The sequence below is a fragment of the Molossus molossus genome, unplaced genomic scaffold, assembly GCF_014108415.1.
Source record: "Molossus molossus isolate mMolMol1 unplaced genomic scaffold, mMolMol1.p scaffold_m16_p_13, whole genome shotgun sequence".
NCBI classification, from domain to species: domain Eukaryota; kingdom Metazoa; phylum Chordata; class Mammalia; order Chiroptera; family Molossidae; genus Molossus; species Molossus molossus.
Window position 1 is genome coordinate 82502291 of NW_023425348.1, and position 13239 is coordinate 82515529.

The 13239-nt window shown below is 39.5% G+C and overlaps 1 protein-coding gene across 4 annotated transcripts in view; it reads right to left on the reverse strand.

Moving 5' to 3' along the window:
* Positions 1–13239, reverse strand: part of CKAP5 (cytoskeleton associated protein 5) — an 80963-nt gene that overhangs the window by 25184 nt on the left and 42540 nt on the right. For all 4 annotated transcript variants that reach the window (XM_036257959.1, XM_036257957.1, XM_036257960.1 and 1 more), the window contains 4 exons: positions 6471–6665; positions 5966–6101; positions 4937–5025; positions 2456–2581 (listed from right to left, as the gene is read on the reverse strand). In XM_036257959.1, coding sequence (XP_036113852.1) covers positions 2456–2581; positions 4937–5025; positions 5966–6101; positions 6471–6665 — 546 coding nt within the window. The remainder of the gene's footprint in view (positions 1–2455; positions 2582–4936; positions 5026–5965; positions 6102–6470; positions 6666–13239) is intronic.

Genomic DNA, 13239 nt, shown 5'->3' on the forward strand with positions numbered 1-13239 from the left:
CAATGGAGTAAAGACAGCCTCTTTAATAAATGGTGTTGAAAAAACTGGACAGCTACATGCAAAAAGAAGAAACTAGATCACCAATTTACACCATACACAAGAATAAACTCAAAACGGATAAAAGACTTAAATGTGACTTGTGAATCCATATAATCCTAGAAGAAAATATAGGCAACAAAATTTCAGACATCATACGCAGCAGAATTTTCACTGACACGATGCCTAAGGCAAGAGAAACAAAGGAAAAAATTAATACACGGGACTACATCAAACTAAAAAGCTTCTGCACAGCAAAAGAAACCACCATCAAAATGGAAAGGGAACCCACTATATGGGAGAGCATAACTGCCAATGATACATCAGATAAGGGGTCAATTTCTAAGATATATAAAGTGCTCATACAACTTAACAAAAGGAAGGCAAAGAACCCAATTAAAAAATGGGCAGAGGACCTAAATAGACACCTCTCCAAACAGGACATACAAATGACCAAGAGACATGAAAAAATGCTCAACGTAACTAATTATCAGAGAGACACAAATTAAAACTATGAGGTATTACCTCACACCTGCTAGAATGGCTGCCATCAACAAATCATCAAACAAGTGCTGGCAAGGGTGTGGAGAAAAGGGGACTCTAGTATATTGCTGGTGGGAATGCAGACTGGTGCAGCCACTATGGGAAACAATATGGTGTTTCCTCAAAAAATTAAAAATTGATCTGTCATTTGACCCAGTGATCCCACTTCTAGGAATATATCCTAAGAAGTCTGAAACACCAATCAGAAAGAATATATGTACCCCCCTGTTCACAGCAGCACTATTTACAATTGCTATGATCTAGAAATAGCCAAGTGTCCATCAGTACATGAGTGGATAAAAAAGCTGTGGTACATATATTCAATGGAACACTACGCAGCTGTAAGAATCTCTTATCCTTTGAGACAACACAGAGGGACCTGAAGAGCATTATGCTAAGTGAACGAAGCCAATCAGAGAAAGACAAATACCACATGATCTCACTTATTTGTGGAATATAATCAACAAAATAAGTTGATAAACAAAATAGATCCAGAGACATAGAAAGGAATATGGTTCAGACTGACAAACTTCAGAGGAGGGGGGAAGGGAGATGGATGAGACAGACCAAAGAACTTATATGCACATATGAGTAACCAATGGATATAGACAGCAATGCTGGAGGGGTGGGGGTGGGGGTGGGGGTGGGGAAGAGAAATATCTGTAACAAAAATAAATGAATAAAAATTGAAAAAAAAAGAATGAATGCATATATGCATGCAGATATGGAATGACCTTTAAGATATTTCAAATATTATTAAAATAAAAAAGATACAGAAGAAAGGGTATGGCATGCTTACATTTGTGCAAAAGGAGAGCTATATATTTATACATTTATGACTGCATAGGTATGGAATATTAGTATTTCTGGGGTAATACACAAAAAACTGGTAATAATACCTCCCGGGGGGGGCGGGACTGGAATGGGAGACATGCTTTTCATACTACACTCTGTACTTTTTGTACTGCTTGGGTCTTAAAAAAAAAAAAGACTTTTAAAACTATCAAATAAAATTAGAACATCTAAAAGGAGAAATGGTCCTGGCCAGTTTGGCTCAGCAGTTGGAGCGTCGGCCTGCGGTCCAGAGAGACCCAGGTTTGATTCTCGCTAAAGGCACGTGCCTTCGTTGCGGTTTGTCCCTGGCCCTAGTTGGGTTGTGCGGGTGGCAACCACTCAATGTGTCCCTTTCATGTTGATGTTTCTCTCTCTCTCTTTCTCTCCCTCCCACTCTATCTGAACAAAAAATGGGAAAATGTCCTCGAGTGAGGATTAAAAAAAAAAAGGAGAAATGACTGAACTAGCCATACATAGTCACCAGTCTGTCTTTTAAGGTATTAGGTACAAGAAGGATTAAAGGAGTAGTCTACTATATATTAGTTGATTAAAAAAAAAAAAAAAGCAATGAATACTTCCCATTCTTTGATTCTAAAGATTAAAACAACAACTTCTGCCCTGGCTGGTTTGGCTCAGTTCGATCCTAGCCCCAGTAAAGGTCATTCAGGAGGCAACCAATCTATGTGTCTCTCTCACTTTGATATTTCTCTCTCTCCTCTCTCTCCCTCTCTCCCTTCCACTCTATCTAAAAATCAATGGAAAAATATCCTCAGGAGAGGATTAAAAAAAAGAAAGAAAGAAAAGAAAAAACCAACAACAACTTCTATTTCTATTTGGAGGAACAATAGGTAATAGCTCCATTCTAGTTTATTTTGTAGGAATTAGTGCTCCCATAAATTAGTCTTACAGAAATAAGACATTATTTATAAACAAAAGATTCAGTTTATTAGATATGAATTTCAGATAGTAAAATTATTCATGAACAAAACAAAACAAAAACAAATAAGCAAAAAATTCCTGAGGAGTCTTATTCCTTTCTTACCTTTAATCCCTTTTCATCTTTCATTCTTTGCTCCTTTCCATTTGGAACAACAATAAAAATAGGACCGGATTTGTCTTCATCCTCCTTTAAGCTGGTTTTACTCAGCACTTTCTTTCCTTGTGCACTCTACAGCCACAGTTCAGAGAATATTGGTTAGAGAGACTACTGCTCCTTGGGCAAACCATGTTGTTGACAAGTAAAAGGGAACTACACAAACCAGAGGTACCTCTCCACATTATATTCCACATGAAAGAAACAGCTGAGCCACTGAATCTCATATATATTATGTTTCTGTATAGGTTTTCTAGAAATGTTTCTAATAACATTCCTACATAACTGTTGGTTAGTCTTTGGATTGGCATCTAATGTAGTTGGAAAAGCTCTGTTATCTATTAATTGGTCTGGATCACAGACTAGTTTTGTCTATCAGATATTTCTTTCTTGAAATCTTCAAAACCATTTATAGCTTTCCATATTAATGACATTTGGGATGGTAGTCACACATTTCACCTCACTTAGTTGAGAAGCTTTTCTTTTTCTCTCCAAATAAAATTTATCTCTATTACAGGACTATAACTGGAGACCCTCTGAACCTGTTTATTGAGAAAGTTGCTAGAAACATTTTAAATACTTAAGTTACAACAGTGGTTTTTAAAAATAACCCAAGATGTAGAATCTTTGTATCAAATTAAAAGAACAGAATGAACATGCAGTATATATTTAAGATAATATTTGAATTTCATTACTGGAACCATTATTATTATAAATGTAGCAAGAGTCCACTATTTCTAGTAGGGCAAAATTTCTTTCTACTTTTAACACTAAAATCATTCAGTCAAAACAATATGAGGTCATTTATGTGAAACTGCTTTATAAACGGCAAAAGATTGAAATAAAAAGTATGGCATTATGGCCCTGGCCGGTTTGGCTCAGCGGTTGGAGCGGCTGCCTGCGGTCCGGAGAGACCCGGGTTCGGTTCCTGCTAAGGGCATGTGCCTTGGTTGCAGTTTGTCCCCGGCCCTGGTTGGTCGTGCAGGTGGCAGCCACTCGATGTGTCCCTTTCACATCGATGTTTCCCTCTCTCTCTCTCTTCCTCTCTCTCCCACTCTATCTGTACAAAAAATGGAAAAATGTCCTCGGGTGAGGATAAAAAAAAAAGTATGGCATTATGAACAGAGTCAAAAATACTCCAAAGCACTTGTGATTAAAATACTAAAATAAGCATTTGTTAAATCTGAGATGAGGACAGGGAGGAAGACAGGAATAGAAACAGCTTCATTGGATAGTGTAGAAGATAATTACCCATTTAAATTAACTCACTGAGTTAAAGGACCCACACATAGTGAAGGAAAAGAAATAATTATAATATTTAGACTAATGGCCACAGAGCACCCATTCTATAATGAGCACAGAATAATAAATGTATTGGGTAATAAAATGTCCTAGTCTAACATTTATATTTTTTGTCAGATATATGCAGTTAAATGACAGTTTTCTCTATTTATATTTATTATTAATTTACTACTTATTACTTAGTCTGCAATTTTCCTTTTGGAAGTATTAAATAATCAATACTCTGAATATACTGACAAGCTCTGAATCTGGATACAGAAACTAATGACAATTTGCTGTGATTCAAAAAAATTAAATGAAAAGACACCCAGAAGATATTTCAAGTTGAGCATTTGAACACATTTCTTTACACTGTCCAACTCTGCATAGATACTAAACAGACTGGTGATACATCAAAATAAGTCCCATTGATGCAGGGACACTAATCAGAACACCTGATGACTGTGACAAATTTAAAGGAAATTGATTACTTTCCTTTTCTCAAATCAAAGTCAGCCTAAGTGGTTCTTCTGCCTGGGCTAATATGATTTTTCTTTCTTCACTACTGCAAATCTTCCCTAAAGATCTGTATGACAGAAACCATGACAGCACCTCTGGAGAGCAGGATGTGTCTGTTTTGGGGCCTTACTAAAAAATGAGCCATAGCCCAGCCAGTGTGGCTCAGTGGTTGGGCATTGACCCATGCATCAAGAAGTCGCCGGTTTGATTCCTGGTTGGGGCACATGCCCAGGTTGTGGGCCAAATCCCCAGTGTGTGTGGGGGGGAATCAGTGGGGGAAAAAGGAGAAATATCTGTAACAAAAATAAATAAATTAAAAAATAATAATAATAAATTAATTAAATTAAAAAATCCCCAGTGGCGGCATACAGGAGGCAGTCAATCAATGTTCTCTCTCATCAATGTTTCTATCTCTCTCTCTCCTTTCCTCTCTAAAATCAATCAAGAAAAATATTTAAAAAAAAAAAAGACACAGAAATTTATATAAATAAGTACTTTAAAATTTGATAGTATCAAGTGTAGTAATGTTTTTTCAAAATATATATAATATGATCTTTCCTAGTAGAATGACTCAGTGTATAAAACACACCTAACAGTAATTCTATATCTAAGTATTCAGAGTTAACATACCTTTGCTTTAGAGGAAACTCCTAGAGCTCTGGCCTTTTTCTGATCAGGCTTGGGTTCAATAGTGCTGGAAACAGAATCTTCAACAGGTGCTTTGAGGAAAAAAAGCAGGTATTATAAATGTAAACTTCTAATAATCACTTTATTCTGGCCAGGTTAAATATACATACAATAATTAGAAAGCCTACAGTTTTAAATGTATCCATTTATAAAGTGTTTTCATTATATTTTTTTCCAATCTTTTTTCTCTCTAAATTCCTCTTTAAGTATAACCTCAAAAATCAATAAATATACAAACATCTTCTTTACCTATAAACAGCAGTTTTAAAACCATTTTCTAAATAGTAGTTAAAAAAAACCTTTTTGTTACTTAGTACATAACAAGATTCCAATAAATGTTATAATTATATATATACTTTGATACCAACAATTTTACACTGTAAAATTTCTGACTTTGGAGTATTAACAATTTCTATCCCACTAAACAGAACATTATTTTGTTTAAGCAGTAAGTCTAGAAGATAAGTGGTTATAGTTTAGAGTTTTATTTTACATGATGGAAATTTAACATCAGGATGAAGAAAACAATCTTTAATTTCCCTTAAAGATTATTAGTAAATATTAGAATGGATCAGTGCAGAGGAAGGAGAACTTATTTGGAAAAAAGTAAATGGAGTCCTTTGCTGGTTCTGGATTGGCTGTCTTTCTGGCCTTTTGCAAGTCACTTAACCTTTTGGGTTTCTTCGTCAGTTAATAAAGGGACTCTGGCCGGTTTGGCTCAGCGGTTAGAGCGTTGGTCCGTGGACCAATGATTCCAGTCAAGGGCACCGGTTGTGGTTCGTCCCTGGCCCTGGTTGGGTCGTGTGATATGGAGGCAACCAGTTGATGTGGCTCTATCACACTGATGTTTCTCTCTGTCTCTCTCAATCACACACACACACACACACACACACGTATGAATGAAATAAAAAAATGAAGGCTGGATTTTCTTGGGCTATTTTCTCCCCTTTAACTCTCTCAACATAGAGTTACCTGAGGCAGGCTGAAATTTGGCTGGAGCTGACCCTCCCATTGGTTTGGAAGTTGCTTTAGCAGGAGCAGCAGGCTTGGCTGGCATGTTAGCTTTGGCTTTCTCTAGCATGGCCAATACCTGATCTTTAGAAGTTGGCTAGGGAGACAATATAACAGAGGTGAAAGGACATAAAGGATATACTCATATTATGCTTACTAATAAATCTGCCATCAAACACATCTTTGAGCTCATAGTTCTGAAATAACAATAAAGTAAGTACATAGTACAAGAGAAGTCACACACATTATGAAGTCACACTAAATTAGCTACCATTCTAGAAGGCCACATTTTCACCCCTGCAGTCAGAAGGTTCTTTATAAATTCTACAATGTTGATATTTATTTTTGCTTTCACTGGGATTTCAAATAGAAACTCCTAGGAGATAATATAATCTTTTGCCTATATAAATTCATGTTCAATATTTTTTTGATGGTTTTTAATAGCAGCAGCAATTAGTAGTAGTACCTTTAGTTTCCCTGTAGCCTTGGCCATTTTCTCATATCCTAAATGCATCATGAAGAATGGCAAGGCATCTTGGGCCTTCTTTCGTACATCTCCATTGCGATCCTCTAGGCAGGAGTAGAGATGGGGAACACACAGGATGAGGTCTGTGGGGGTGGAACGAAGAGTTGGTAGTTTCTCAGCCAGCCAGCCCAGAAGCTGCCAAAAGAAATAAAGACGGGTTACACACTTCAAGAGGAAAACTGTTTTTATGATCTCAGGCTTAAGGATTCCATCAGTATCAAACACTGAATTGGTTTTCACACTACAACTTTCCAGTATAAAATCAGTATTACATTGTTAAACAACTGCTATATTTAAATAATATATGCAAAGATGACAATCTTCTTTAAGATAAGGACACAATTCTTTGGACTATACTTGGACATTAAATTATAAAGGTTTCGCCCTGGCCGGTTTGGCTCAGCGGTTAGAGCGCCAGCCTGCGGTCCTGAGAGACCCGGGTTCGGTTCCCGCTAAGGGCATGTACCTTGGTTGCAGTTTGTCCCCGGCTCTGGTCAGTCGTGCGGGTGGCAGCCACTCGATGTTCCTTCACATCGATGTTTCTCTCTCTCTCTCTCCCCCCCCCACTCTACCTGAACAAAAAATGGAAAAATGTCCTTGGGTGAGGATAAAAAAAAAAAAAAAAATTATAAAGGTTTCATAGTTCTTAATATATTTTAAAGATGAAAAACTCACTTATCCTTTTTATTTTTTTTAATTCTAAGAACTGTTCAGCTAGAGAAGACACTAAACATTTATTTGATCATAAAATGACCTGTTCTATCAGGGCTTTTGTTTCTAGCCTTAACACTGCCAGTTGTTCTCTATACCTCCTAAATAATTCCTATCTATATTTATGTTATTAATTTTTATTCTTATTTTTTTTGTTTGTTTTGAATCCTCACCTGAGGACATTTTTGCAATTATCTTCAGATAGAGCAGGAGGGAGAGAGGGAAGAAGAGAGAGAGAGAAACATTGATGTGAGAGAGACACATAGAGTGGTTGCCACCCACATGACCCCAACCAGAGCCGGGGACAAACTGCAACAGAGGTACATGCCCTTACCGGGAACTGAACCTGGGACTCTCTGGTCCATGAGCCAACACTAACCGCTGAGTCAAACTGGCCAGGGATATGTTATTTATTAAAAAAACTTTTTTTTTTCTTTATTGATTTTAGAGAGAAAGGAAAGGAGAGGGAGAGAGAGCTAGAGACATTGATGAGAGAACATCGATTGGCCACCTCCTACATGTCCCCCACTGGGGATTTGACTCACAACCTGGGCATGTGCCCTGAGCAGGAATTGAACCGGCGACCTCTTGGTGCACGAGTCAACGCTCAACCACTGAGACACACCAGCTGGGCACTTTATTTAATTTATTATTTATTTATTTATGATCCTCACCTGAGGACATTTTTGCATTTATCTTCAGACAGAGCAGGAGAGGGAGGAAGAGAGAGAGAGAGAGAAACATTGATGTGAGAGTGACACATCAACTGGTTGCCACTCACATGACCCCAACAGGGGCCCGGGGACAAACTGCAACCGAGGTATGTGCCCTTAGTGGGAACCAAACCTGGGTCTCTCTGCTCTGCGGGCCGATGCTCTAACCGCTGAGCCAAACTGGCCAGGGCAATTTTTAATTGAAAGTTTTATTGAGATGATTATAGATTCACATACAGTTACAAGAAATAATACAGAGAAATCCCATGAGGACTCTTAGTGTCCTTTTTTTTTCCCTCCAATTTTTATTAATTTATTTTTGTTATAGATGTTTCTCCTTTTTCCCTCTAGATCCCTCGTCTCCATCCCGCCCTCCCGTCCCCTAGCATTGTTGTCTATGTCCACTGATTATGCATACATGCATATAAGTTTTTTGGTTTAAATAGTGTCCTCTTAAATAGCACTTTATAAAACTATACTATAATACAGTATCACAACCAGATAACATATTGATACAAGCCACTGATCTTATTCAGAATGCCCCAGGTTTAGTTGTTCTCATTTGTGTACGTGTATATATTCTACACAATTTCATTGCATGTATGTCATAGACCCGCCACCAGTCAAGATTTTGAACAGTTCCATTGAGTGAATCCCTTTTATAACCACACTCATTTCCTTCCTCCTCTCCCCCCCACTCCTCAATCCCTGGTAACCACTAATCTGTTCTCAATTTCTAAAATTTCAAACATGTTTTATATAAACGGAATCATATAGTATGTAACTGTTTGAGATTGGTTTTTGTTACTCATCATAATTCCCTGGAGATTCATCTAAATTGTTACATGTATCAATAATTTGTTTCTTTTATTCCTAAACAGTATTAAATATATATGTATAGAATAGTTTAACCATTTACTTTTGAAGGATATCTGGCTGTATGAGTGTTTTGGCTATTATGAATGAAGTTCTATAAACATTTGTATATATAGGTTTTTGTGTAAACATTAATTTTTATTTTTCTGGAATAAATGCCCAAGATCACAAGATCACAATTACTGGTTCATATAGTAACTACAAGTTTATAAGAAACCGCCAAACTGTTTTCCAGAGTGTTTGTACCATTTTACATTTCTACCAGCAGTGTTCACGCTTCTCTACATCCTAGCCAGCATTTAGTGTTATCTCTATTTTTTATTTTAGTAATTCTAATATGTGAGTAGTGATATCTTATTGCAGTTTTATTTTATTTATTTATTTAATTAATTTATTTTTTAATCCTCATCCGAGGACACTTTTCCATCTTTTGTACAGAGTGGGAGGGAGAGAGAGCAAGAGAGAGAGAGGGAAACATTGATGTGAAAGGGACACATCGAGTGGCTGCCACCCGCACGACCAACCAGGGCCGAGGACAAACTGCAACCGAGGTACATGCCCTTAGCGGGAACCGAACCCGGGTCTCTCTGTACCGCAGGCCGACGCTCTAACCGCTGAGCCAAACCGGCCAGGGCTGCAGTTTTATTTTTAATTTTTATTTTTTTATCCTCACTCAAGGATTTTTTTTTTTTTGCATTTATCTTCAGATAGAGTGGGAGGGAGAGAAACATCAATGTGAGAGAGACACATCAATTGGCTGCCACCCGCACAACCCTAACTGGGGCCAGGGACCAAGTGCAACCAAGGCACGTGCCCTTAGCGGCAATTGAACCTGGGACTCCCCAGCCTGTGGGCTGAGATTCTAACTGCTGAGCCAAACCGGCCAGGGCTCTTACTGAAGTTTTAATTTGCATTTCCCTGATGTTAATAATGTTGAACATCGTTTATGGCTTGCCATCTACATCTGCTTTAGTGAAATGTCTGGTCATGTCTTTAGCCCATTTTCTAATTAGACATTTTTTCTACTGTTGAGTTTTTAGAGTTCTTTATATATTCAGATAATAGTCCTTTATCAAATAGTTAGCAAACATTTTCTCCCACTCTGTAATCTTGTCTTTTCATCTTCTTCACATACTCTTTTGTATAGTAAAATTTCTTAATTTTGATAAGGTCCAATTAATCAACTTTTCTTTGATGAAATGTGGTTTTGGTGTCAAGCCTATGAGTTCTTTGCCTGAATAATTTTTATATTCTGAAGGTTTTCTCCTGTTATCTTTATTATTATTCATTTTATTTTAAATATTCACCCAAGGATATTTTCCCATTTATGTTCAGATAGAGTGGGAGGGAAGAAGAGAGAGAAAAACATCGATGTGAGAAAGACACATCGATTAGTGGCCTTCCACACGACCCCAACCGGGGCCTGGGACCAAACTGCAACTGAGGTATGTGCCCTTCACCGGAATCGAACACACGACTCTGGTCCACAGGCCGATGTTCTAACCACTACGCCTACCAACCAGGGCTACTATTATTACTTTTTGTTAATCCTTATCTGAGGATACTTAAAAAAAAATGTTCTTTTTCTTTACTGACTTTAGAGAGAGAGGGAGAGGGAGAGGAAGAGATAGAAACACTGATGAGAGAGAACACTGATTGGCCGCCTCCTGGATGCCCCCCACTGGGGACTGGGCCCACAGCCTGGGTATATGCCCTGACCAGGAATTGAACCAGTGAACTTCATTGTTTTTATTTTATTTTATTTTTATCCTCACCCAAGGGGATACTCTTCCACTTTTTGTTCAGATGGAGTGGGAGAAAGAGGGGGGGTGGAGAGAGAGAGAGAGAAACATCGATGTGAAAGGGACACATCGAGTGGTTGCCACCCACATGACCCAACTAGGGCCGGGGACAAACTGCAACTGAGGTGCATGCGTGCCCTCAGCGGGAACCAAACCCGGGTCTCTCTGGACTGCAGGCCGACGCTCTAACCACTGAGCAAACCGGCCAGGGCTGTTTTTTTCTTTTTAAAGAGAGTGGAAGAGAGGGAGGGAGGTGGGGTGAGAGGGAAAGGGGAGAAGTAGAGGGAGCAGGGGAGGAAGAACACTATATGAGAGAGACACATCAATTCGCTGCCTCCCACATGTCCCCTGACCACGGCTGGGGATCAAACCTGCAACCCATATATATGCCCTTGGGCCAACACTCCAACTACTGAGCCACACTGGCCAGGGCACTCCTTTGTTATTTTTACTTTAAAAAAAAATCTTTATTGTTGAATGTATTACAGATGTTCCTCATTTTTCCCCCACTGACACCCGTCTCCCCATTCCCACCCCTCTCCTGCCTTTTCTCACACTGTTGTCTGTGTTCATTGGTTATGCATATATGCATATAAGTTCTTTGGTTTATTTCTTCCCACTCCCCAACCCCCCTTCTCTTTGAGGTTTGTCAGTCTAGCAACCAATTTGTACTTCTTAATCCCTTCACCTTTTTCACCCATTCACCAATCCGCCCCTCCCATCGGCAACCAACAAAATGTTCTCTATATCTATGAGAATGTTTCTGTCCTGCTTATTCACTTTGTTTGTAGATTCAATTGTCGATAGATATGTATTCATTGCCATTTTGTTTGTTCATATTTTTTATCTTTTTCTTCAAGAAGACCCTTCAATATTTCATATAATAATGGTTTGGTGGTGATGAACTCCTTTAGCTTTTCCTTGTCTGGGAAACTCTTTATATGGCCATCGATTCTAAATGACAGCTTTGTAATCTTGATAGAGTAATCTTGGCTGTAGATTCTTGCTTTTTATCACTCTGAGTATTTCTTGCCACTCCCTTCTGGCCTGCAAAGTTTCTTTCAGCTGACAGTCTTATGGGAACTTCCTTGTAGGTAACTAACTGTTTTTCTCTTGCTGCTTTTAAGATTCTCTCTTTGGCCCTGGCCAGTTTGGCTCAGCGGTTAGAGCACTGACCTGCGATCCAGAGAGACCCGGGTTTGGTTCCCACTAAGGGCATGTTCCTCGGTTGCAGTTTGTCCCCTGCCCTGGCTGGTCATGTGGGTGGCAGCCACTCAATGTATCCCTTTCACGTTGATGTTTCTCTCTCTCTCCTTCCCACTCTATCTGAACAAAAAATGGAAAAATGTCCTCGGGTGAAGATAAAAAAAAAAGAAAAAGATTCTCTCCTTGTCTTGAACCTTTTGCATTTTGATGATGATGTGTCTTGGTGTGGGCCTCTTGGGGTTCCTCTTGTTTGGTTGGACTTGTATGTCTGTTTCCTTCACCAAGTTAGGAAAGTTTTCTGCCATTATTGTTTCAAATAGGTTTTCGATTTCTTGTTCTCTCTCTTCTCCTCTGGCACCCCTAAGATGCGAATGTTGGCACACGTGACGTTGTCCCAGAGGCTCCTTACACTATTCTCACTTTTTTGGATTCTTTTTTCTTTTTGCTGTTTTGATTGGGTGTTTTTTGCTTCCTTATATTCCAAATCGATGGTTTGCTTCTTGGCTTTACCTACTCTATTGTTGAATCTGTGTAAATTATTCTTTATTTCAGTTAGTGCCTCCTTCATTTCTGACTGGTCCTTTTTTATGCTCTTGAGGCCCTCACTAAGTTCATTGAGCATCCTTATAAGCAGTATTTTGAATTCAGCATCTGTTAGGTTGCTTTTCTCCATTTCGTTTAGTTCTTTACCTGGGGTTTTGTTCTGTTCTTTCATTTGGAACCTGTTTCTTTGTCTCCTCATTTTGGCTGCCTCTTTGTTTGTTTCTATGTATTACTTAACGAGAGGTATGGGGCTAGCTGAGACCAGGTGCTGCTTGTTGGAAAGAATTTAGGCAAACCTGAAGCAGGATCCAAGACAGGCCAATCCTACAGTTAAACAACTGGCAACAGCTTGGATGGACCTGAAAGTTGGGTAGGGCAGGGCCTCAGGGAATCACCAGGGCGGGGCAACCAGTGTGAGCCAGGTTGCTGGAGTCCCAGATATGGAGGCTCTCTGCTGCCCCAGGGAAGGGCTCACCAAAGAACAAAAGCCTCTGACAGCACGTTTGTCCCAGAGGAAGCCCACTCTCCAGCCCTTGCTCCAATGCCAAACAGTTCTTCCCTGTGTGTCTCTGGCGCCCCTTGAGCTGCCTCCCCTCCAAGCTTAGAGGGAGTGAGTCCGAGTAAGTCCCTGTGTGGGCCCTTTAAGAGGAGCTGCCTGGGGCTCCAGCTGCCTCAGCTTCCCTGAGCCTCAGTTCCCTCTGGTTTTTCCAGCCAGAAGTTATGGGCACTTCTCTTCCTGGCACTGGAACCCTGAGCGGGGCCCCTGGTGTGGGACAGGGACCCCTCAATCCTCAGGGAGGACCTTCCCAGCTGAGGTACCATCCTGATTTTTATCTGCCACTTGTGGGTGTGGGGCCA